Raw genomic sequence first — 24,960 nt, forward strand, 5'->3', positions numbered from 1 at the left:
TAACTTGAAATATCAGATCTTAAGGCTTCTGTATCTAAGGTCAGAACTTTCAGGAGAAAGTGGCAATAGACGAAGGATCTTTTAAATCAAAGAAAAGAGGACCAATTTGATAAAAGAAATTGACCTGATGAAATTATTTCATTTACGGCTAAAAAAAATAATCTTATCAGGTGATTTATAAGTAATGTCTAACTTATGGAAATCAGGTAACAGAATACTGATAAATATCAGAGATGGATTTGAAATATCCACATCTGGATATTCTACCTCATAATAATTACTAGAGAGAAAAACTGGAGCAAAAAGAAAAAAAGATTACAGACTTGCTGCTCCCAAGGCACCTTGCAATTATATTATTAGATCTCTCCTAAAGTGGGATTAGGAGCATAACAAACTTACTTAGAATTTCTCCATTAAGAAATGTATTTATTTGGAACTAGATTATCACTCGTCCTGTTGAAAGCAGAAAAAACAAATAAACCAAATTTTCTTCTGGATGATCTTTCTCCTGTGTCTAAGTCTTAGTTAATATGAAGCTAAAGGTTAGAATAATATCTTTGCTTGAAGCTTATATATAATAAGAATGCAAACAAAATTAAGAAAGAGTACTTGCATCTTAAACTTCCAAAGTGACTAGATAAATCAGGGTGATTTTTTTTTTTAAGATTTCATTTTTTCCTTTTTCTCCCCAAAGCACCCCGGTACATAGTTGTATATTCTTCATTGTGGATCCTTCTAGTTGTGGCATGTGGGACGCCGCCTCAGCGTGGTTTGACGAGCAGTGCCACGTCCGCACCCAGGATTCGAACCAACGAAACACTGGGCCACCTGCAGCGGAGCACGATAACTTAACCACTCGGCCACGGGGCCAGTCCCCAATCAGGGTGATTTTGACCAACGCTTCTAATTAAGGCAACCTGTTAATAATTTAGGCCTTAATTACAAAGATATTCTAAACTGTATACAGCTTTGAAGTTTCTCCTCTTCAAAATAAGCTTGGAGCATTACACACTGCCTTGCTATTAAGAAATGTTAGTATGTCATGCGCCTGAGCTATCACCACCTACATGCCTGTTGTCCTATCTTTTGGAGTAATGTTGCACACTTCTGTCAACCAGTCTAAATTGCTTCCTATAGTGGTAAAGTTTAAGAACTTTCCTTTTTTTTTTGAAACCCACCAACTGTTTTCCGTATTGAGCTGTCAAGTTTGGTACGAGCTTGCTGGGCAACATTCAAGTGTTGAATGACTCAAAGCCCATCCAGCTATTCATCCATCCATCCATCCATGTATTTGGAATTTATTGAATATCTACTACACAGAAAGTGCTGTTAGTTTTTCAACTTTCATGTTTAACTTTGATGAGGTATTATTTAATTCCAACAGTTTGTCATGGACACTTCATTCTGAGAGAAGGGGGTAAGTGACAATCTAGGGTCTCCATAGACATATAAAGGAGGAGTATATTGGCCAAAGAAAACTTGTGGATTCCCTCTACTGCATTAACAAAATCTCTAGCTAAACCAATTTACTCACCAGTGCTTGATTTCTAAGACAAATACTTTCTTAAATTAAAAAATATATATATGACAAAAGATCATGAAATTGTGAGAAAGAAGTAATACCCAGAGTCAGAGTGAGACAAATTCTTTGCTCCTCTCTTATTTTCTCAGCTCAAGGCAGTAAGGTGCTAAGTTTGTTATCCAAATTTACAGACACCAAAATGTCTTGTGATTGGAAACTCTTTTTGAGTTGGGTTGAACTAACTTGAGCAACAGAATTTGAAGATAAATAAAACAATAATATATGGGTGGAATTTTTTCATTGTTATTGAATGCTTTAAGATGCACAGCCTAGTGGTTAAGGGTATAAGCTTTGAAGTTTAAATTCAGATCACATCCTTTATTTAACTAAGCTCATATAAACTTCAGCAAGTTATTTAATGTGTCTAAGTTTCAGTTTATTCATCTGTAAACTATGGATATTAATACTTCTTTGAATTGTTTTGAGGATTAAATAGGATTTGATACATAATAAGTGCCCGGCACATAGCAAATGCTCAATTAAAAAAGTATTATACTTTGCTTTTATTAGTTTCTCTCCCAATTTCCTTTCTTCCCAAATGAACCCAGTATTTTAAATAGAGGGCTTACAAATTTGTTTCTTACAAACACGAATTAGTAATGTGTTTGATTTTGATCTTTATTGGTTATAGGTTTGTCTAACAAGGTGAACCCCAATATTCATAGAGACCCACAAAGGTTTTAAGAGAATTATATTGGCAGAAGCACTGCAAGACTAGACTTAATGGAACAAAGACAGTACAAAAAGAAAAGAGGTCTTTGAAACCAAAAACTTATACAAGAAGGAATCTGGCTGAGAAAAACACATAGTTGCAAACACAGTCTATCTTTCAAGGAAAACAAAGGATGATTCAGAGGGTGGAACCAAAAGCCCAGAGGGCGGAGCCAAGAGCTAGGGAGACCCATCCCTAGTAAGTAGAAGGACTGAGTCCTCATCAAGGGAACTTCTGAACATTTGCCTAGATGGATTTCAAAATTGCTATGGACCAGTTACTCCTATGTACCCTCAATTTTTCCCCTTTTTGAGCAGGAATACCTATAGCAATTATCTTTGTCTGCCCCACCACTGGATGTTGGGGGGGGGGGGGTCACCTCAGCAGATAACTTGTTTCATCAGTTCTTAGGTCTATAGACTGAGAGGAACTGTACTTGAGGAGCATACTTAAGGAATTACACCTGAGGAGCATTATCTGCACCTGGCCCAGATTTAGATGATGAAATTCTGGTTAAGGCTAATGTTGTAATGGAATAAGACTTTTGCAGGGGTGTTAGGAGAGGCTGAGTGTATTTTGCATGTGGGAGGAAGGTAAGGAAATTGTGGAAGACTGTGGTACTTTTAAAATAAACTGTGATCAGAGTGAACAATCCTCCTCTCAAAAGATGGAGCTTAATTCCTCTCTCCTTGAGTATAGGCTGAACTTAGTGACTCACTTCTAACTAACAAATATGGTGGAAGTGGTGGTGTTTAATGTCTGAGATTAGGTCATAAAAGGCACTGCAGGCTCCTCTGTGCTCTTTCTCAGGTACTTGCTCTGGGGGAGAACACTCAAACAGCCTCAGGTAAAGGTCCATGTGGCAAGGAACTGTGGCCTTTTGCCAACAGCCATGTGAGTGACCCACTTTAAGAGCAGAAACCTCCAGCCCAGTCAAGCTTTCAGATGACAGCAGTCCTGGCTGATGTCTTGACTGCAACTTCATGAGAGACCTTGAGCTAGAATCATTAGCTAAACTGCTCCTGAATTCCTGACCCACAGAAACAATGAGATAATAAAACCTTGTTGTTTTAAGCTAAGTCTTGGGATAATTTGTTATATAGCAATAGATAACTAATACAGGGCACCAAGTATCATTTCCTTTGGTGAAAAGTTTGTTGTATTGAAAACAGCTGTCCTAAAACTTGTCAGGAAGACAAAATTTATGATTTTCTGAGTCTTTCACAAATAAGATTTAAAATTCACTAGGAAAGATCTAGGAAAAAACATGATCAATCCACAATTTTTTTAAACCTTCTTTGTTCCTCTCTGGGCTGAAAATTACCACCTTTGCTACATGAATATAGAAGTGACAATCTACATGTCTGCCCTTTCCCATGAGTTCATTAAGTTCCCCAGGGCACGAGTAAAAAAAAAAGTGACACTTTTAAGCCAATTTACAAATGGAAATACATAAGCACAGGTATAACTCATTCTATTGTGCTTTGCTTTATTGCCCTTCACAGATACTGCATTTTTTACAAATTGAAGGCAAGACCTTCCACCAGCAAAAAGATTACAACTCCCTGAAGGCTCAGATGATGGTCAGCACTTTTCAGCAATAAAGTATTTTTTAATTAAAGTATGTACATTACTTTTTTAGACATAATGTTATTGTACACTTAATGAACTACAGTATAGGGTAAACATAACTTTTATATGCACTAGGAAGCCAAAACATTCACGTGACTTACTTTACTGCAGTGGTCTGGAACCAAACTTGTAATATTTCAGAGGGATGCCTCTATAAAAAAATTAGGTAATCTACTCAAAGTTATGCTGTCTTTAGTCTAGTGGGGAAATTATAAAACAAAAACTTTGGCATGGAAATGTAGTATAGTAGTTTTTCCTTTTAAACTTTATGGTTAGAATTGAATGGTTCTCCCTGGAGCACTTTGCAAAGAAATCTCAATATTCAACAACCTTGAACAAAATCTGAACTTCATCTCATTCTTACAGTTACTTTATACTATATGTTACTGTAATCATCTGGCTAATAAGTTAGTTCTTAAAAGTGGGGTTTCTTTACAGGAGGAAGTATATTTATTTGATCCAAATAATTAACATGCTTTTCAACTATTTATAAACACAGAAACTCAGGTTGGCATAAAAGAAGGCACTGAACATTTACTCCCTCATGATGAATTCTCTGGTTAATCTCCTTTCCACTGGGAAAGGGTTTCTTTAAAGGACAGCTTTAAATTTAAGCTATACTTAAATTCCTCAGAGCTTGTATTGCCTTTATAACTTGCAATTGCTTTTATCTAGGCCACTAGTATAGGAGAATTACTCAGAGTGGAATTCCCCTTTGGCTTTGGACTCAACCTCTGTGACTAAATTCACAAGGGCACAACAAAATGATTTACCGGGGCCACCTCAGGCAGAACTACGCCTTGGTGCTTCCTTGAGTCCCTAAGTTGGAAACCTAACATAACCCTAACATGGGCATTATGTGCTTATGTGTGCTAAACTCTGCCTTAAGGGGCCCATGATCTTCATTATGCATAAAGTTACGAATACATTTTGCATCTTAAATCAAGCTGTTTTCTCATTTTTCCATCACTTATATGTGACCTTTGCAATTCCACTAAGGGTTTGTAAAAAAACTAACAAATCACTTAAGTGTGATTTACAAAGTCTGGGTATTACTGTGCAGACAGAATTTTCAAGCTTGAGATGAGTTTATAATCCACTTTTAATCTAGTTAGTTTGGTGTATATGCATATATGTGTGCTTGCATTACGTGTATGTAACATTAGGCGGTCACATCACAGACCTCCTCAGAAACCTTAAGTCTTCCTATGCTGCTCTGAGTGTCAAGGTACCCAAAGGAAGAAGAAAATACGTGTATGGGATGTACCCAACTCATTTCTTGGTTCCTAATACTTCAGTCATGCCTTTCTTTTCTTCACGGATATTCAGTTTGAATTGGTAGCATCTTTTGTCCTACTTTAATGAAGCATTACACTCAGAAATCACACAAAGAAAATTTATACCACCAAGACAATACTAGTTTGTTATAAAAGCTTTGCAGTATTTAAATATATAAATTAGGTGTTCATTTTGCCTCTGAAAGACTGGGGGCAATTAGTCACTCTTCCTCTACCCCTCTTCCAAACTGAGAGTAGTTTAAGATACCTCCTACCTACTATATCAAGGTCTCCAAAGAGGAAGAAACAGTACAGCCTTCTAATTATTTCAACTCACAGGACTTTGCAAGATCTGAGTAACTCGTTTCCTCTGCTCCATCATATTGAAGTCTTGTCGTAGATCAGGAGACATGTTCCTCTCCCTAATGTATTCAGGGTCATTTTCATTGATGCGGTCAAAATACCTCTCTTTGTGAGGCATGCTGGGAGGAGGAGGAGTAGTGACCACGCCTTGGCTGGCATCTGAACTCATGCTTCAAGTCTGCCGATTCACCTTGCTATCTGCATTAACAAACACAAAGGAGGACATTCATGATAAATTCATTATTAAATGCAAATTTTACATGAATCAAGCAGAACTTTTCTTTTGCCTCCAGAATAATGGCGGCAACTTTCTTTAAAAAGTAGCTTCTTAAAAAATAGTAGAACAATTTTTTATTAAAGTAAAAGTATCTTAGATTGTAATGCTAAATTAGAAATTGATATTTTCAGAGCTAATGGAAACTTGTGGTTCAATTAATAATAATGTCATCATACTAATTGAACTTTTTTAAAGCGCAATGATCAAAATATCCAAAAGTAAAACATCACATCTAAGATGGCAAATTTTCAGATCTGAGATGGCAATTTTCACAATTAATGTCAGCAGAGCTTCTCTTTTCTCTCTTACTCACGCTTTTATGTTAGACCAACCTTTGGCCATATTTAATGACCACTACATTTTATAGTGAATGTAATTTAAGGTTTTCAACTGATTCAACAACTTCCCAAGGAAAATGTGGGAATTATTAAGGTTGCTAGACTATATAACTTTAGCAGATATTTTTTCAAATCCAAGAAAGAAACAATAAAAAGCTATTCAGATACCACATAAACAGCTGATTCACTTAATTCTCATGATTATCACACTGATACTTAGGAAAATCCCTGATTTTATGTTAGGGAAACAAATTCATTTGGGCTTTGCCATAGCTGAGCACCTAACCAACTATAGCTAGATCAACAGGACAGTCATTTAACATTCCTCCTTTATGCCCCCGCCTGTGATCTCTGCGTTAGAAACGGATGAAGTCATCTAGCTCAGTGCTTCTCAAGTTGCCTATGGTGAAAGACTTTCTCTAATTTGCTGTGGACCAATATTTTTGTAAAATACAAAATTATGCATTTACATGTCATGACAACGTCAAACTGCAAGAAGTTTCTAAACACTTAATATCACATTCTATACTTGTCACAGACTGCTAGTAGACAGTCTGCAGACTGGCACTGGATCCTGGACCACACTTAGGGTAGTGGGTAGCAGTGACCCAGCAGAGAATAACCATCACTGCCAACTAAAGGAATGCTTCCTCCAACTTTCAGAAGAAGTGACTGGGCATAAGCCTAGATCAAGGGAAAGGAAGACCACTGATTAGTGTATCCCTTTCCCTGGTCGTTCCTTTGAACTGAATAAAGAAAATGCAAAAATGTGCAACAAGGAAGAAGAAAAGGAAACAAAAAAAGAAACTGTAAAGATGGTTTTGCTTAACACAATGTTCTCTACAGGTAGTGACTTCCATTCAAATACAACTTGTTCAACATAAATGACTGAGTAACAGAAAAACCATTCTGACTAACTACACAATGGTATTTTTTCAAGTGATTATTTGCCTGGTGGGAAGAATCACTTCATAATAAAGGGAGTTAAATGTAAAACATCCAAGTATTCTTTTTCTATTTATGTAGAAAACTAAGGGGAGAGAGAAGTTCCTGCAGATCTGCAACTCTGCAGATTCTTCACAGCCTTCAAGTCCCAGCAGAACACTTTTCTAGATAGAGTTACTGTATTTGTCTCTAATAAAAAGTTTTCTCTGATTGACTTCATCTCTAAAGCTGCCTGGATCCAACTTAGCCCAAGCAAGCTAATTATACAACATTAAAAATTCTGGCATTAATTCTGGTCCTGGAAATGTAAACTCATTCTGTTAAAAGAATTTTTGCAAAACATGTTAAAACTCCGTTTTCTTCTACTTGCCAACATCAATCACATACACAACATTCTATAAAGTTACATAAATTACTTTAGTGTACTCCACAGAAAATCCATGCAAAATGGTTTAAAACACTTTATATCAAACCACTTAACTAAAATCCTGATTTTGTGACTAGAAAGCAACTAATCAGGGAAGGAAATGTAAAAAAACAAAAAACTGAGCTTTTATATCATTGAGTCTTCCACATCCTAATTCATTAATTTAAAAATTGGGAGAAAACATTCAACTAAAGACTGAATGTGTAATCATTAAATGTGTTCTTCACAGGATAAATGGCCAGGTTTTTTCCCCATTTTTATACAAAACCAATACTAATGGAATGACTCTGGCCATATTATACTCTTCAAAACCCAGGTTTTGCTGTATTGTTATTAGCTTGGTTTACCAACCTATGGTACTTACCTTCATCTTGCTATTATCCATAAATGTGGTACACAGAGTACCAACTGTAAAAAACTTTTCTTTTTTCATATGCAGCTGGGTTATCAGAAGTCTAGAGGTCTAACCAATCTTTGGAACCTAATTTTCTTAGAAGCTGTTTATAATGGGTCCACTTAAACTCCTTAAAACAGCTTACTGCTAGCAGATAGGGATTTCAAGAAGAATTAAAGGTAAAAAAAGCAAATAAACTCACATATATTGGTAAATACCATGCTGCCTTTTAATGGCCAAGTACAGACTAACTGGGCACTCAATGAATAATTGGGATACCACTTGACCAACAATCAGTTCTGTTTTAGTTTACCACAGTAGGCCACTGGCTTTGTGAGTCATTTTTTAAAAGACAGTCCACAAATATTGCCTTCAATTGGATTTTACCAATTCCTCAACCCCAAAAGCCCTATTTAGCCTAACAGAGAATAAAGTTAGATAACAAGTTTGTGTCTAACTAAATTTGCTGGGGCTTATAATTTTATGAAAATACAGAAAAAAACAAGCAACTGTGGTAGTGGATTCACTGTCCTAGCAATGGTTTAAGAAACTGATAAGTGAAACACTGATAAGTAAAAGCTTATACTTTGAAGAAAGCTTTATGATGAATACATTTTTATTTATTTATTTTTTTTCGAAGGAAGATTAGCCCTGAGCTAACTACTGCCAATCCTCCTCTTTTTCCTGAGGAGGGCTGGCCCTCAGCTAACATCCATGCCCATCTTCCTCTACTTTATACGTGGGACGCCTACCACAGCATGGCTTGCCATGCGGTGCCATGTCTGCACCTGGGATCCGAAGCAGCAAACCTCAAGCTGCCGAAGCGGAATGTGTGAACTTAACCGCTGTGCCACTGAGCTGGCCCCTGATGAATACATTTTTAGATGAGTAAGGTAAAGAGGAAGATACATTTAACCATCGATTTTAATAATAAAAGAATATTTCATATACATATAACACTTTATAGTTTATACCATGCGTTTATACCTTTCTATCTTACCTTTGCAACTACACAAGAATATAGACGTTGATAATCTGGAGGTTCAGTGGATTAAACATCCTGCCAAAAATTAAACTGCTTATGTCTTAGGCAATATCCAAAGCCACAATTTCTGTCTCCTAGTTCACGTTACAATGACACATACTATTTCACATATCCTAAAACATAAGAGGACTAAACAATTTTGAGACTTTTAGTTTCCATCCTTTCCTGAATATTTAACAATCAGAACTTACAGAATCGTCAAGAAACGAGGAGTGAGCAACATGGCAGATTGAGCTCTTCCCTTAGACTCTCACCACTAAGATACAATGAAAAGGACATTCATATACCAACAGGGGACATTCACACAACACAAAAGATGCCTGAGAGTCCCATGCAGCCATACATCTGAAGGTGGAGGTGCTGGACTCCCCGGACGAAGTTGAAGGAGGTGAAAGGATCTCCTCTCCCTCTGCCAATGGCAGCGATCCAGGGCCCAGGACCATGTGCAGCTACAAGAGGCAAGGGGAGAGCGGTGGCTCTCCATGGGAACACCTTCACTCTCCAAGATCCTTCACAGCCAGTGGGAAAGTCTCACACAGAAGTGACAAAGCTATTGCAGGGGTAAATTCATCAAGCCAGCACTCCAGGAGAGCAGAAAGTGAGGGCAGAGCAAGCGCAGAGCAAGAATAGCCCTGGGATTGTGCAGGTGAAAGAAAGTGCCCCTTCCCCCTCCTGGCACTCCAGCTCAGCTGGTCTGCCAGAGCACCCATACATACAACAGAAAAGCAGCAGATTTGAGGGAGCAAGCAGGGGTGAGGACAGGCTCAGAATACACAGCTCTTGACCCCCACCCAGTGGTGGCAGGTGGAACCTGCAATCATATACTATGACTATGCAGAGGTACAAATCCACACCAAACAGTATGAAAAAATTTATTAATACTCCAGACCAGAAGGAAAATGACAAGCACTCATAAATCAAACCTGAAGGCACAGCAATTTATAATCTAAGTGACAGAGAATTCAAAATAACTATCATAAAAAAACTCCATGAGTTACAAGAAAATACAGATAGGTCAATGAAGTCAGGACTTTCTTCTCAAAAGAGATTGAAACTATAAAGAAAAAACAATTAGAAGTGTTGGAGTTGAAAAACACAATCAATGAGATAAAGAAAAATCTGGACTCCCTGAATAACACAGAGCTGATATTATGGAGGAGAGAATCAGCAGTCTGGAGGACAGAAATACAGAAATGCTTCACAAGGAAAAGGGAGAACTAAGACTAAAAAGTAATGAAGAAATTCTCTGAGAAATATTTGACTCAACCAGGAAATGCAACCCAAGGATTATAGGTATTCCAGAGGGAGAAGAGAAGGAAAATGGAGCAGAAAGTTTGTTCAAAGAAATAATAGCTGAGAACTTTCCAATCCTGGGAAAGAAGCTGGAAATACATGTAAAAGAAGCTAATATAACTCCTAATTACATCAAGGTAAAAAGACATTCTCCAAGGCATACAGTAGTAAAGCTAGCAAAAGACAATGACAAAGAAAAAATATTACAGGCAGCAAAGCAGAAGAAAGTATCTTACAAAGGAACCAGCATCAGGCTTTCAGCAGATTTCTCAGCAGAAACCTTGCATGCTAGGAGAGAGTGGAATGATATATTCAAAACTCTGGAAGACAAAAACTTTCAGCCAAGAATATTCTATTCAGCAAAAATATCCTTCAGATATGATGGAGAAATAAAAACTTTCCCACATAAACAAAAGCTAACGGAGTTCATCACCACAAGACCTCCCCTACAAGAAATGCTCAAGAAGGCCCTCATACTTGAAAAAAAGGAGAAAGTTTCCAAAGCCTTGAACAAGGAGATAAATAGGTAGACAAAATCCGAAAATTGCAGCTATCAGAACAGGTTAGCAAACACTTAATTGTAACATTTAAGATAAAGGGAAGGAAAATATCAAAAAATATATATATAACCTCATCATTTTAATCACAAACTCACATACAAGATGGAATAAACTGTGATAATAATAACTTAGGGGAAGAGAAAAGGGATGAAATCGTCTTAGTCTAAGGAAATAAGTGGCTATCAGAAAATGGACTATCTCATCTACGAGATGTTTTATACAAACCTCAAGGTAACCACTAAACAAATAACTGGAACAGAGACACAAGTGATAAAGAGGAAACTGAGAAAATCACCATAGAGAACTACCAAACTGAATGGTAGTCTGAAGTAAATGGGATGAGAAAGAAGAGAAATGCTGAAGAACCAGAAAATGAGTGATAAAATGGCAGCATTAAGCCCTCATATATCAGTAATCATTCTAAATGACAGATTGAATTCTAAAATCAAAAGACACGGAGTGGCAGGAAGGATTAAAAAAACAAGACCCAACAATATGCTGCCTCCAGCAACACATCTCAGCTCTGAACACAAACAGAGGTTCAGAGTGAAAGGACTGAAGATAACACTCCAAGCTAATGGCAAACAAACGAAAGCAGGTGTTGCCATACTTATATCACACAGAGTACACTTCAAGATAAAACAGGTAATGAGAGACAAAGAGGGGCAGCATATAATGATAAAAGGGACACTCCATCAAGAAGACATAACACTTATAAATATACATGCACCAACACAGGAGCACCAAAGTACATAAAGCAACTATTAATAAACCTAAAAGGAGATATTAACAACAACACAATAAGAGTAGGGGACCTTAACACCCCACTTACATCAATGGATAGGTCATCTAGAAAGAAAATTAACAAAGAAATAGTGGATTTAAACAAAAAAACTAGACCAGATGTACTTAATAGATATATATTATCTATTAAGGATACACATTCTCTCAAGTGCACATGGAACATTCTCAAGGATAGATCATATGTTGGGAAACAAGACAAGCCTCAATAAATTTAAGAAGACTGAAATCATATCAAGTACCTTTTCCAACCATAATGCTATGAAACTAGAAATCAACTACAAGAAAAAAGCTGGGAAAGTGACAAACATGTGGAGACTAAACGACATGCTACTTAATAACCAATGAATCATTGAAGAAATTAAAGGAGAAATAAAAAAGTATTTGGAGACAAATAAGAATGAAAATACACCATACTAACTCATATGGAATGTAGCAAAAGTGGTTCTGAGAGGGAAATTCATAGCAATACAGGCCCACCTTAACAAACAGGAAAAATCTCAAATAAGTAATCAAACTACACCTAACAGAATCAGAAAAAGATGAACAAACAAAGCCAAAAGTCAACAGGAGGAGGGAAACAATAAAAATTAGAGCAGAAATAAATGAAACTGAAACAAACAAAAACAGTAGAAAGGATCAATGAAACAAAGAGCTGGTTCTTTGAGAAGATAAACAAAATTTACAAACCCTTAGCCAGACTAAGAATAAAAGAGAAGGCTCAAATAAACAAAATTAAAAATGAAACAGGAGAAATTACAGTGGTACTAAAGAAATACAAAGGATTATAAAAGAATACTATGAAAAACTATACACCAACAAATTGGACAATCTATGAATCTATGGATATATTCTTAGACCCATACAACCTCCCAAGACTGAACCAGTAAGAAATAGAGAATCTGAATAGACCAATCACAGGTAAAGAGATTGAAATAGTAATCAAAAACCTCCCCAAAAATAAAAGTCCAGGACCAGACAGACAGCTTCTCTGGAGAATTCTACCAAACATTCAAAGAAGATTTAATACCTATTCTTCTCAAACTATTCCAAAAAGTGAGGAAGATGGAACACTTCCTAACACTTTCTATGAAGCCAACATCACCCTGATACCAAAGTCAGACAAGGACAACACGAAGAAGGAGAATTACAGACCAATATAGCTGATGAACATAGATGCAAAACTCCTCAACAAAAAACAGGCAAACCAAATACAGCAATACATTAAGAAGATCATATACCACGATCAAGTGGAATTTATACCAGGGACACAGGGATGGTTCAACAGCTGCAAATCAATCAATGTGATACACCACATTAACAAAATGAGGACTAAAAACCACATGATCAGATGCAGAGAAAGCATTTGACCAGATCCAACATCCATTTATGATAAAAACTATAAACAAAATGCGTATAGATGGAAAGTACCTCAACATAATAAAGGCCATATATGACAAACCACAACCAACATCATACTCAACTGGGAAAAACTGAAAGCCATCCCTCTGAGAACAGGACCAAGACAAGGGTGCCCACTCTCACCACTCTTATTCAACATAGTACTGGAGTTTTGGCCAGAGCAATTAGGCAAGAAAAAGAAAGAAAAGGAGTCCAAATAGACAACGAAGAAGTGAAATTCTCACTGTTTGCAGAAGGACATGATTTTATATATAGAAAACCCTAAAGAACCCATCAGAAAACTATTAGAAATAATCAACAACTACAACAAAGTTGCAGGGTACAAAATCGTTAGAAAAATCAGTTGCATTTCGGGGGCTGGCCCCGTGGCCGAGTGGTTAAGTTTGCGCGCTCCGCTGCAGGCGGCCCAGTGTTTCGTTGGTCCGAATCCTGGGCGCGGACATGGCACTGCTCATCAGACCACGCTGAGGCAGCGTCCCACATGCCACAACTAGAAGAACCCACAACGAAGAATACACAACTATGTACCGGGGGGCTTTGGGGAGAAAAAGGAAAAAATAAAATCTTAAAAAAAAAAAAAATCAGTTGCATTTCTATACTCTAATAATGAACTAACAGAAAGAGAACTCAAGGATACAATCCCATTTACAATCGCAACAAAAAGAAGAAAATATCTAGGAATACATTTAACCAAGGAGGTGAAAGACCTATACAAATTAAAACTATAAGACATCACTGAAAGAAATTGATGATGACATAAAGAAATGGAAAGATATTCCCTGCATATGGACTGGAAGAATAAATATAGTTAAAATGTCCATATAACCTAAAGCAATCTACAGATGCAACGCAATCCCATTCAGAATCCCAATGACATTCTTCATGGAAATAGAACAAAGAATCCTAAAATTCATATGGGGCAACAAAAGACCCTGAACAGCTAAAGCAATCCTGAGAAAAAAGAACAAAGCTGGAGGTACCACTATCCCTGACTTCAAAATATACTACAAACCTATAGTAATCAAAACGGCATGGTACTGGCACAAAAACAGACGCGAGATCAATGGAACAGAACTTAAAGCCCAGAAGTAAAACCACACATCTACAGACAGCAAATCTTCAACAAAGGAGCTAAGAACATAGACTGGAGAAAGGAAAGTCTCTTCAATAAATGGTGCTGGGAAAACTGGACAGCCACATGCAAAAGAATGAAAGTAGACCATTATCTTGTACCATACACAAAAATTAACTCAAAATGGATCAAAGACTTGAAGGTAAGACTTGACTGAAATCACAAAACTCCTAGAAGAAAATACAGGCAATACACTCTTTGACATCAGTCTTAGAATTATCTTTTCAAATACCATGTCTACTTTTGGACAAGGGAGACAAAACAAAATAAACAAGTGGGACTTCATCAGACTAAAGAACTTCTGCAAGGCAAAGGAAACCAGGAACAAAATGAAAAGACAACCCACCAACTGGAAGAAAATATTTGCAAATCACATATCCAACAAGGGGCTAATCTCCAAAATATATAAAGAACTCACACAGCTGAAGAACAAAACAAACAAACAAACAACCCAATTGAAAAATGGGCAGAGGATATGATTAGACATTTTTCCAAAGAAGATATACAGATGGCCACAGGCACATGAAAAGATGTTCAACATCACTATTAGGGAAATGCAAATCAAAAGTACACTAAGATATCACCTTACACCTGTCAGAATGGATATAATCATCAAGACAAAAAATAACAAATGTTGCAGAGGATGTGGAGCAAAGGGAACCCTCATACACTGTTGGAAGGAATGCAAACTGGTGCAGCCACTATGGAAAACAGTATGGAGATTTCTCAAAAAATTAAAAATAGAAATACCGTATGACCCAGCTATCTCACTACTAGGTATTTATCCAAAGAACTAGAAATCAACAATTCAAAGAGACTTATGCACCCCTATGTTCACTGCAGCATTATTCACAATAGCCAAGAAGTGGAAGCAACTAAGTACCTACTGACTGATGACTGGATAAAGAAGATGTGGTATATATATATAATGGAATAATACTCAGCCACAAAAAAAGACAAAATTGTCCCATTTGCAACAACATGGATAGACCTGGAGGGTATTATGTTAAGTGAAATAGGCCAGACAGAGAAAGACAAACACTGTATGATTTCACTCATACGTGGAAGACAAACTAACACACGGACAAAGAGAACAGTTTAGTGGTTATCAGAGGAGAAGGGGGTTGGGAGGTGGGAACAACGGTTGGAGGGGCACATTTACACAGTGACTGACAAATAATAAGGTACAACTGAAATTTCACAATGTTATAAACTATTATGACCGGAATTTGAAAAAAAAAATGAGGAAATCACACAAAAAAAGGGACATAAGATTAGAAATGACTCAAAACACTGTCCTTTTTAAAATTTCAAAAGCTCATCATTTAACTTGGCTTTTTAATACAAGAAGTTTCAAAGTTTTATGTACTTAGAATAAGAACTTGGAATTTATATTAAGGATATAGAAATAAAGAACAAGAAACTGGGGAGCCAGCCCAGTGGCGCAGTGGTTAAGTTCGCACATTCCGCTTCTCAGCGGCTTGGGGTTCTCCGGTTCAGATCCCGGGTGAGGACATGGCACCGCTTGGCAAAAAGCCATGCTGTGGTAGGCGTCCCACGTATAAAGTAGAGGAAGATGGGCATGGATGTTAGCTGAGGGCCAGCCTTCCTCAGCAAAAAGAGGAGGATTGGCAGTAGTTAGCTTAGGGCTGATCTTCCTCCAAAAAAAAGAAGAGTAAGAAACCAACTACTACAGGTTCAACTGTTATTTCAAGCCTTGAAAAAATTTAGGGTCCACAAGATTATCTGAACATTAACAATTCAGAAAAATATGAGAGAAGCTTGCAACATTATTCACAATAGCCAAATTAATGGAAACAACCTACATGTCAATGGACGAATGAATGGATTAAAAAAATGTGGTATGTATACATACAATAATCAAAGATTATTCAGCTTTAAGAAAGTAGCAAATCTTGCCATTTGTGACAACATGTATGAACCTTGAGGGCATTATGCTAAGTGAAATAAGTCGGAGAGAGAAAGACAAATACTGTATGATCTCACTTATATGTGGAATCTAAAAACATCAAGTTCATAGAAACAGAGTAGAATGGTGGTTGTCAGGGGCTGAGGGGTGGGGGAAATGGGGAGATGTTGATCAAAGGGCACACACTTTCAGTTATAAAGTGAGTAAGTTCCAGGGATCCAATGTACAGCACGGTGACGATAGTTAACAACACTGCATGGCCTATGTGAAAGCTGCTGGGAGGGCAGAGCTTTAATATTCTCACCATAACAACAAGAACAACCAGAAAATAGTAATTATGAGAGGTAAAGGGTGTGTTAACTAACATTATCGTGGTTAAGTATTTCACAATATATACATATTTCAAATCATCACACTGTACACTTCAAATGCACGCAATGCTATGTCAATTATACCTTGATAAAGCTGAAAAAAATGAGAGAAGCAAGATAAACTAGACAAATATGTACAGTTACCCACAGGACACCTATTACCAAATACCTTTCTGGAAGATTATGCTAGCAAATAGAAAACACTAAAGAATTTTTATTCAACCTAATAAATTTGCTTATACAATATAAAAATGAGATTTCTATGCTTAGAGAAAGTCCCTAAATTAGTCTGAAATAATGATAAATGAGCCCCCCTGCAGAGTACCCACAGTAACATAACTTGCTGTAATAAATATATTTCAGGGTCTTCCTTCCTTCCTTCCAAAAAAAATATTTATTGAGCATCTACTACATTCCAGGCCTTGTATTAGAGGTATGGATGGATGTTGAATCAAATCCCTCTGGCAGCTCCTAGTCTAATTCAGAGGCTTCTATAACCCAGTGAAGAGGATTCTACCCATCACAAGGGGAAGCTTCCCCAAGGACATAACATTTTCTTACACTAAGGAAGGTACGCTCCCAGGGAAACGGTAATGTGCCAGGGAATACAGTGAGCAATGGGATAAACGTAGCACACCATATATGATCAATGTTGCTTAAAGATTTGGTGTTAAAAATTGAATTAGTCCTACTGGTAACTTAAAGCATTTTAATAAATTATTTTTATAATAAAAAGCTACATGAGTTTTAAAAAGGTGAATTTCATGCTTGCTTAGAAGGTGATGCAAGCTTACCAACTGACCTACAAGGCAAGTGAAGTAGTTATTTCCTACCATTTCTCAGCAGGTTGTACGTATCAGCTGTCTGAACAATTGGGTTTTCAAAGTGATACTTTAAAGAGATATTAGTAATCATTACTTCTTAATGCATATATATATACTCTGTTCTCCTCCACTAAAAGTTTACCCAGAGGTTTTCTCAAGGTATTTTGTAATGAAGTTAACTGTTTTAATAAGACTAGGAAATCAAGCCTATGTCACCCACTCATGGTAAAACATATATATTCTTTTCTTGGAGCTGGGAAAAAAGTAGTCTAGGGAAAACAGCAATACTAAATAGATTCCTAAAGCTAGCAGCTAAATAGACTTCTTTAAATAAACAGTTTTCTCCTCAAGTTAGTTTCCTCAAGCTCAAGGACTTAAGGAAGTTATATAAAATGGCCCTAGTTTTATTAATCTGAAGTTGATTTTTCTGATGTCGTTTTCCAAGATTGAGTCAGTGTCATAGGAAATACATGTGAGTTCATCTAGAACAGGTGTGAAAACCTTTCCACACCTTTGCATCCTGTTTCACCTGACCAGAGCCCATCTTCCATCCTAACAAGAGCTATTGTTCTTAAATTCCATCTTTTGACGTTTGTTCTGATAACTTCTCTTTCTTAAAATCTTAAATAGCTTTCCATCATCCATAGGATAAAACTCTTCATTGCTCACTTATTTATATTTCCATCATCCCCTCAATATTTCTTTCACAGAGAATTGCTTTACCTATAATAGAAACATCCAAGCCTAAACTTTAATAAAAAGAAAATCCCAGTAAAACACATCAAATTATCCTTACAGTGCTCCATTACAAATTCTTTTGCTTTTCTTCAAAACTATTATATACATACTATATACATTCTAGTGATTCTCCAAAAGCCTAAAAATATTCTTTAAAATGGCTCTTTCAAAAAATCGTGCATACCAGTGGCGTAGTGGTTAAGTTTGTGCATTCTACTTTGGTGACCCAGGGTTTGCGGGTTTGGATCCTGGGCATGGACTTACACACTGTTCATCAAACCACGCTGTGGCAGCAACCCACATACAAAATAGAGGAAGACTGGAACAGATGTTAGCTCAGGGTCAATCCTCTTCACACACACAAAAAATCATGGTGCTGAAGCATTACACATACATAAGCAAACAGGGTCGGGGGCGGAGAACCTTGACATAAGTCTTACACCTTATTTGAAAATTAATTCACTTCTAGGTATTCAAACAAAAACTTTTACATGATATGTTCACAGCTGTACTATTTACAATATCCAAAAGGTAGAAACAACCAAAATGTCCATCAACTAATGAATGGATAAACAATAAATGTGGTATATCCACATTATGGAATATTATTCAGCCATAAAAGGAATGAAGTACTGATACAACTACAACATGGATGAACCTCAAAAACCTCATGCTAAGAAAAGAAGCCAAGTACAAAAGGCAACCTATTATATGAGTCCACTTACATAAAATACACAGAATAGGCAAATCTATGGAGACAGAAAGCAGACTAGTGGTTGTCAGGGGCTAGGGGGAAGGAGAAACAGGAAGCGACTGCTTAATGGATTATAGGTTTCTGTTTGGGGTGATAAAAAGTTCTGGATCTACATAGTGGTGATGGCTGCCGAGCATTGTAAATATACTTAATGCTACTGAATTATACACTTTAAAATGGTTAAAGTGGTAAATTTTATGTCGTATGTATTTTACCACACACAAAAAAGTTAACTCGAAATGGATCACAGACTTAATTGTAAAACTATAAAACTTTTAGGAAAAAAACGTAGGGGAATATCTTCAGGACATAGGGCCAGGCAAAGAGTTCTTAGACTTGACACCAAAACATGATCTATAAAAGAAAACTGATATGTTGGACTTCATCAAAATTTTAAATGTTTGTCTGCAAAGACCTTGTGAAGAGGATGATATGACAAGCTACAGATCTCAAGAAAATATCTGCAAACCACATATCCAACAAAGGACTAGTATGCATAATATACAACAAACTCTCAAAACTCAAGAGTAAAGGGGAAAAAAAATCAAACGATTCAATTAGAAAATGGGAAAAGACATGAATAGACACCTCACCAGAGAAGATATAGTATACATATGGTAAATAAGGACAAGAGAAGATATTTCACATCATTAGACATGAGGAAAATGCAAATTAAAATCAAGAGAAGTCACTATGCAAGCAGCAGAATGTCTAGAATAAAAAAATATTGACAGCCTCAAATGCTGGAGAAGATGTAGAGAAACTGGATCTCTCATACGTTGCTGGTGGGAACGTAAAATGGCACAGCAATGGGACAGAAAACAGTTTGACATTTTCTTAAAAAACTAAATATGCAACTACGTATGACCCAGCAATTGCATTTCTGGTCTTTTAACTCAGAAAAAGGAAAACATGTTCACACAGAAGTCTATATACAAATGTTTATAGTAGCTTTATTTGTAACAATCAAAGACTGAAAATAATCTAGATGTCCTTCAATACATCAATGATTAAACAAACTATGGTATATCCATAATATGGAACATTATAAATACAATAAAAAGGAATGAATCACTGATACACACAACAGCCTGAATAAATCTCCAGTGAATTATGCTCAGCAAAAAAAGCCAATCTCAAAAGGTTACATACAGCATGATTCCACTTATATAATATGCTTTAAATGACAAAATTATAGAAGTGGGGAACAGATTAGTGGTTGCCAGGGGTTGGGGAGGGCTATGCTCAAGAGGGACGGAGGTGTACTGAGGAGGAAGGACATGGGTGTGATTATAAGAAGGCAACAGGATGGATCCTTGTGGTGATGGAACCATTCTGTATTTTGAGTGTGGTGGCAGATACAAGAACATACATGTGATAAAATTGCACAGAACTAAACTCACATACTTATACATACACACACACACACACACATGATTACAAGCAAAACTGAGAAAAACTGAGTTAAGACCAGTGGATTATACCAATGTTGACATCCTGACTATGATGTTATACTATAGTTTAACAAGATGTTCTCACTGGGGGAAAGTGCATGAGGGGTACACAGGATCTCTCTGTGTTAATTCTTAGAATTACATGTAAATCTACAATTATCTCAAAATAAAAAAGTTTAATTTTATAAAAAGGCCATTCCATAATAATGGAAAAAGTCAAATTGCTAGTTTCTATTTCACTGAAGAACGTAATCAACTCTGAAGCAGGGTAAAGCTTAAATTGTAGTTATTTTTAGATATTTTCTGTACCAGAATGTATTTTAAAGCAGTTTAGTCAATATAACTAAATTGCATCTGAATAAAAATGCATTGATCCTATTAGCATCAACTGGTCACTGCAAAATATTTCTCATGATGATCAGTCTAGAGCAGCTTTGGAATTTAAATCTGGTTACATAACAGTTTACTCAAGTTAAAAACAGTTAAAATATAAAGCACCTGGGAGACAAAAAAAAATATTGCAAAAAAGCATTTAATGGATACTCTTTGGATTTCAGTACTAGTCTTTATAAGACACAGCAAAGAGAAATATTACCTCAATGGTTGGCTTTGTTAAGAAATTTTTAAAAATCTGGCTGTGGTCAGATCAGTTTAAATTTGTTCTCTATAAGATATTTTCACTTAGTTAAATATAGTTAAAATGTTCTACTAGGAATTTTATGTGATTATTAGACTGAAAAATTTTTAATTATACAGTAGTCCCTCTTTATCTGCAGGGGACATGTTCCAAGACCCAAAGTGGATGCCTGCAACCGCAGATAGTAGCGAACCCTACATATACTATTTTTTCCTATACATACACACCTATGATAAAGTTTAATTTACAAATTAGGCACAGTAAGAGATTAACAACAATAACTAGTAATAAAATAGGACAATTATAACAATATACTGTAATAGAAGTTACTGTAGGTCTTAGCAACCTCAGAATATGTTTTTTTTTTCTTTATTAAGTTGACAATTTTCACCTTTTCTCTTAAAGGAAGCACTTTATGGCTTCTCTTTGGCACATCTCAATTGCCAGCATCACTACTCTTGTGCTTTGGGGCCATTAGTAAGTAAATAAGGATTACTTGAACATGAGCCCTGCAATACCGTGACAGATAACCCAGACAGCTACTAAGCGACTAATGGGTGGGTAGTATAAACAGAGCGGATACACTGGACAAAGGGATATTTCATGTCCCATGCAGGATGGCATGGGATAAACGAGATTTCATCATGCTACTCAGAATGATGGGCAATTTAAAACTTATGAATTATTTTCTGGAATTTTCCATTTACCATTTTCATACCGCAGTTGACTGTGGGTTAACTGAAACTGTGGAAATTGAAACCATGGATAAGGCGGTCTGCTATATTCTAAAAATTTACTTCTATGTAATCCTTTCAAGCAGAAAGCAGAGTGGTGCAGAGTACTGAATTGAAGATAAAGGGACCAGGACTCAAGTCTTTGCATTTCCACCAAATGTTGTGTGACCTTAGAATCGCCATGGAATATTCATTCAACAAGTGTCTGAGCACCTACTATGTGCCAAGCTCCTATTATGTGGGGATACAATGGCAAATAAAACAGTTCTTCTTGAGGTTTGAAGTCTAGTGAGAAATACAAACAACTAAATAGGCAATTACATCATAAAGGTGCCGTGATCAACTGTAAAACAAAAGGACTATCTCAAAAAGCCCTTCAGATTTTTCCAGTTCTTATATCTCATGATCCTACTGGTGTCCTTTGATATAGTCCCTAATAAGGCAGATAAAGAACCTTGATATGGCTTAGTATGCATAAGAGCTAGAGATTTTCTAACAATAACTAGGTGTTCCTTATTTTAGTGATGGGTTATCATATTATTCGAAAACAACTATCAGTTACTGAGCTCTTACTATGTGCTAGTTACTGGACTTTACATATATTAGCTCATTTACTCCTCATAATCCTATCAGATAGGGGTTATCTCCATTTTACAGATGAGAAAATAAAGTCACTGAGAAGCAACTTGTCTCAGGCCAAAGAGCTAGCAAGTGGAGCCTAGGGATTTAAATCTAGACTGTAGATCTCTAAAGCCCATGGTTTTAATCCACAACCCAGATCTAGGGGTAGGTAGTAATTCCTTTTCAAATGCCACTTCCAGCTATTTAGTAGTATTGATTGATTGGAAAGGCTTTTACCCAGGCTCAAAAAACAAACAAAAAACCAGAATTGCCGTGGCTCGGAAGGGAGTCATGCATCTTCACTATATTGCCTCCCAAGGAGGGATGTTTTTAAGGGAAGTTAGTGGTAGATTCTAGATTCTCTTAACCCTGAACAACTAACGTTAGCATACATCTTTCTGCTTCCAAGTGATATCTGAAACAACTCGGTTCCAGGGTTCCTTCTCTTTAAAATTCACCAACCCTATGTTTAATACCACGTATATGCAGTCACACTTTCTAGTACTTCAGAGCAATATAAACCAATGCAAACCAGTATGAATTCCATCAGGGGGAAAAAAAAGACTAGTCTTTTAACAGTGTTCTTAGAATAGACAATAATGCAGAAAACAGCTTTTTAAAAAAAGTAATGTTATAAAACTCGTTGTCAACACTCTGGGTTTTTCTCTGGCCATGCAGATTAGAAACAAGATATCAGGCATAAACAAATTCTAGTTTTAAAAATCTTATCCAAATATTTATGCAGTAACTATCCAATACGTATGTTTAAAGAACGTTAGGTTCAAGACACAAATAGATGAAATACTGTAGAATGGTGGGTTTCAAACTTTTTAGAAATGGTAAGAAATATATTTTATACTGTAATCACATACAAATAGTTGAGATATATACCTGAAATAAATTCATGACAGATACTTTCCCTTACTCTGTGGTATATTCTGATATTTCTGGTATTTTCTATGTTAAGAAAAATTTCCAAGTTAAGAAAAATGAAACAAACACCAAAAACTAGCATTCAGTAGCACCGAGTAAAAGAGATGACATTTTCTATTTCATTTTTTAAAAAAATGCTGGCCAAATTGATTCATGATCTACTAATTGCTTGTGATCCACAGGTTGAAAAAACACTATCCTAGAAACTCTAAGTCACAGTCAGATGGGAAACAGAAGTGAAAAGAAGCGTATGTATGTGTGTGTGTGAGAGAGAGAGAGAGAGATGGGCAAGAGGGGGAAATGAATATGTGCTAGAGAGGTGGAAGGGAATAAGAAATGATTCCTTGATATTTTTTTCAAAAGAAATGTTTATGGCAGGTTATAGCAATAAGATCCTAGTGATTTGTGGGATAATTAAATTTTCCTCCATTTGACAACTTAGAAAGTGCCATCTGTATTACTCAATATCTGTATTACTCAATCTCTTTGCTTATGTTTGTAGTCCCCACAATGTAGTCCCCATAAGCGGCAGCTGAATTGAATTATTTTACTATATCACAACTCCTTCCAAATCAATCTGGTTTGTATTATTTCTAGGCTGGGAATGGTAAAAACAATCTTATGAAGTTATTACTTATAAAAAGTCTTTCCAACTTAAAATTCTTGGCAGTTTTAATAGCTTTCTTTAGAACATAAGCAAAACAATGGCTGTATTTTCAAGTACCAGGGCTATTGTTCCATATTCAAAACAATAACCAATATGACAGGACTTCAAAGTAGCAAATTTGGTAAAAACAACAACAACAACTGCTGCTTTATTGAATTAGAGTTTTTCTTGATGATAAAGTTACTATATTAAAGCTTTAGAAAACAACTTGGACTCTGCACAAACTACGACAAGCCACATCCTCAGATCGACCAGTGAAACTTATTTTAAAGTATAAAAGATGTAAACTAGTTTCAACTGCTAGCCAACATTTTATATACAACTAGCATGGAAATCAACAGATCTAGAAAACTGAACTAGATGTAGATACAAGTTAAGAAAAATGAAACAAACACCAAAAACTAGCATTCAGTAGCACCGAGTAAAAGAGATGACATTTTCTAAGTGCCCAAATGGAAGAAGATTAAATTATCCCAAAAGCACTAGGATCTCACTGCTGTAATGGCTACTGATTCTCTGAGAGCTCTCTTGGAATATTTCAGACTAGATCAAGGATCACATACAGATGAAAGGAAACTATACTCAGAGGTGTTGAGTGATTTTTCTAAAGCTCCAAAGCTCAAATATCAGATATTGCTATAAAGTCATCATAATGACATTTATTAGCATTGCCATGTCATTCACGGATTGCCCCATGGTCAAAATCTACTACTTCAATGAAATATAAGAAGAAAACCAGGTCCCTCACATATAGTTCATGCAAGTATTTTATAAATACCACTGAGAGGAACAGACTATAAGGAAGGGCTAAAAATTCTAGTGCTTCTAAATGGATTAATGGTATGATTGTCTAGCATGCACAGAAAAGTAGATGTACAAATGAGGTATTTGTATAGTGGTGGTTTGCTAGACCTAAATACCTAAGGAACACATTTAAGTAACTAGATTTTTAAACATTAAGAAGTATCCACTAACATATCACCAGTAAGTCAAGGATCTGCCTTATCACTTAAATTCCTTGAAGGCTTTGAAGCAAAAATTAAGAGAACATCTAGTCCAAATCTTGTGTTTTCTAGATTAGATAACTAATGAAAGAA

General features: G+C 36.2%; 1 protein-coding gene across 50 annotated transcripts in view; it reads right to left on the reverse strand.

Annotated features, from left to right (window-relative positions):
- ADD3 (adducin 3) overlaps positions 1–24,960 on the reverse strand; it is a 186,070-nt gene that overhangs the window by 24,136 nt on the left and 136,974 nt on the right. For all 50 annotated transcript variants that reach the window (XM_070221118.1, XM_070221106.1, XM_070221128.1 and 47 more), the window contains one exon: positions 5,541–5,764. In XM_070221118.1, the coding sequence (XP_070077219.1) occupies positions 5,541–5,735 (195 nt within the window). In that variant the 5' untranslated portion in view covers positions 5,736–5,764. The remainder of the gene's footprint in view (positions 1–5,540; positions 5,765–24,960) is intronic.

The sequence above is a fragment of the Equus caballus genome, chromosome 1, assembly GCF_041296265.1.
Source record: "Equus caballus isolate H_3958 breed thoroughbred chromosome 1, TB-T2T, whole genome shotgun sequence".
In the NCBI taxonomy this organism is placed as follows: Eukaryota; Metazoa; Chordata; class Mammalia; order Perissodactyla; family Equidae; genus Equus; species Equus caballus.